We start from the raw sequence: 1066 nt of genomic DNA, 5'->3' as shown, positions 1-1066 counted from the left end.
TTTTTTTTTTTTTTTTTTTTTTTTTTTTCTTTTTCTTCTTTTCTCCGAAGAGAAATAATTTTCTTATTTATACACAACAAAACCACCGATATAATTCGACGAGTATCGAGTAAAGGCGTAAGCAAGGATTTATTAATCTTTTTCACTCGCTTTCCTGCGAGTGATTGGCATTAAAAATACCTTCGAATCGATTTATCGACGACGCTTTCGTCAAACGGGTGTTGAAGAGGTGTGGAACAGGGCCTCAACGCGACTAACCCAAGATCTTTGTATATTATTAGATCGTTGTTACCGGTCAAATTAAACCTCCTCCGATTCAAGGCCGGTACTTTAATTATCGCGGATGAGATCTTTTTTTCCCATCGTATCTATATCGTGTGGATAATCCACGTATAGGAGAAGAAGGTTGAAAGGCTTTTGATAGGAGGAATAAAAGACGCGTTTTCTATGCATTCGTGTATTGTGAATTTCCAGTGAAACAGGGGCGAAATTTGATTCCGATGGATCCAAACGGATTGTCGGATCCATACGTCAAGCTGAAGTTGATTCCAGATTCGGACACTGTGAAGAAGAAAACGAAGACGATCAAATCCTCGTTGAATCCCGAATGGAACGAGACCATCATTTTGTGAGNCTTCGGGATATCGGAGCTTATCAAAGCGCCCGCCAACGGCTGGTTCAAACTGCTCACCCAAGAGGAGGGGGAATATTACAACGTACCTGTTCCGGAGGAGGGTGTCGATCTCGCCGAGTTGAAGATGAAGATGCGAGTATGTTTATTTATTTAACCTTCTGCGCCCGACACGGTGCGCTCTCGTGGTTCGATGCGACCCGAAAGATGGCTCTTGGCCATCATTTGGATTCGAATACGGTGACAATATTTATTTATTTATTTATTTATTTATTTATTTATAATTGATTTTTTTTTAGAATAATATAGTTTCGACTCTTTCCTAATTTCTTTCTTTCTTAACTTCTAATATATGATAATTTTATGAAGCGTAGAATAATATAATAGATTTTTAGATTTTCTTATTTAATTAGATTAAGATCTAAGGATTGCATC

General features: G+C 37.8%; 1 protein-coding gene and 1 long non-coding RNA gene across 2 annotated transcripts in view; one reads left to right on the top strand and one right to left on the bottom strand.

The window, feature by feature from the left end:
* LOC116186344 overlaps positions 1–1066 on the bottom strand; it is a 10499-nt gene that overhangs the window by 6539 nt on the left and 2894 nt on the right. The gene's annotated exons all lie outside the window — the stretch shown is intronic.
* Positions 1–1066, top strand: part of LOC102674049 (protein kinase C, brain isozyme) — a 17240-nt gene that overhangs the window by 13419 nt on the left and 2755 nt on the right. The window contains 1 exon segment of the mRNA XM_031513300.1: positions 475–770. Within this exon segment, the coding sequence (XP_031369160.1) occupies positions 475–770 (296 nt within the window).

The sequence above is a fragment of the Apis dorsata genome, unplaced genomic scaffold (genome assembly GCF_000469605.1).
Source record: "Apis dorsata unplaced genomic scaffold, Apis dorsata 1.3 scaffold_631, whole genome shotgun sequence".
NCBI classification, from domain to species: domain Eukaryota; kingdom Metazoa; phylum Arthropoda; class Insecta; order Hymenoptera; family Apidae; genus Apis; species Apis dorsata.
This window is presented reverse-complemented; position numbering and strand designations above follow the sequence as displayed.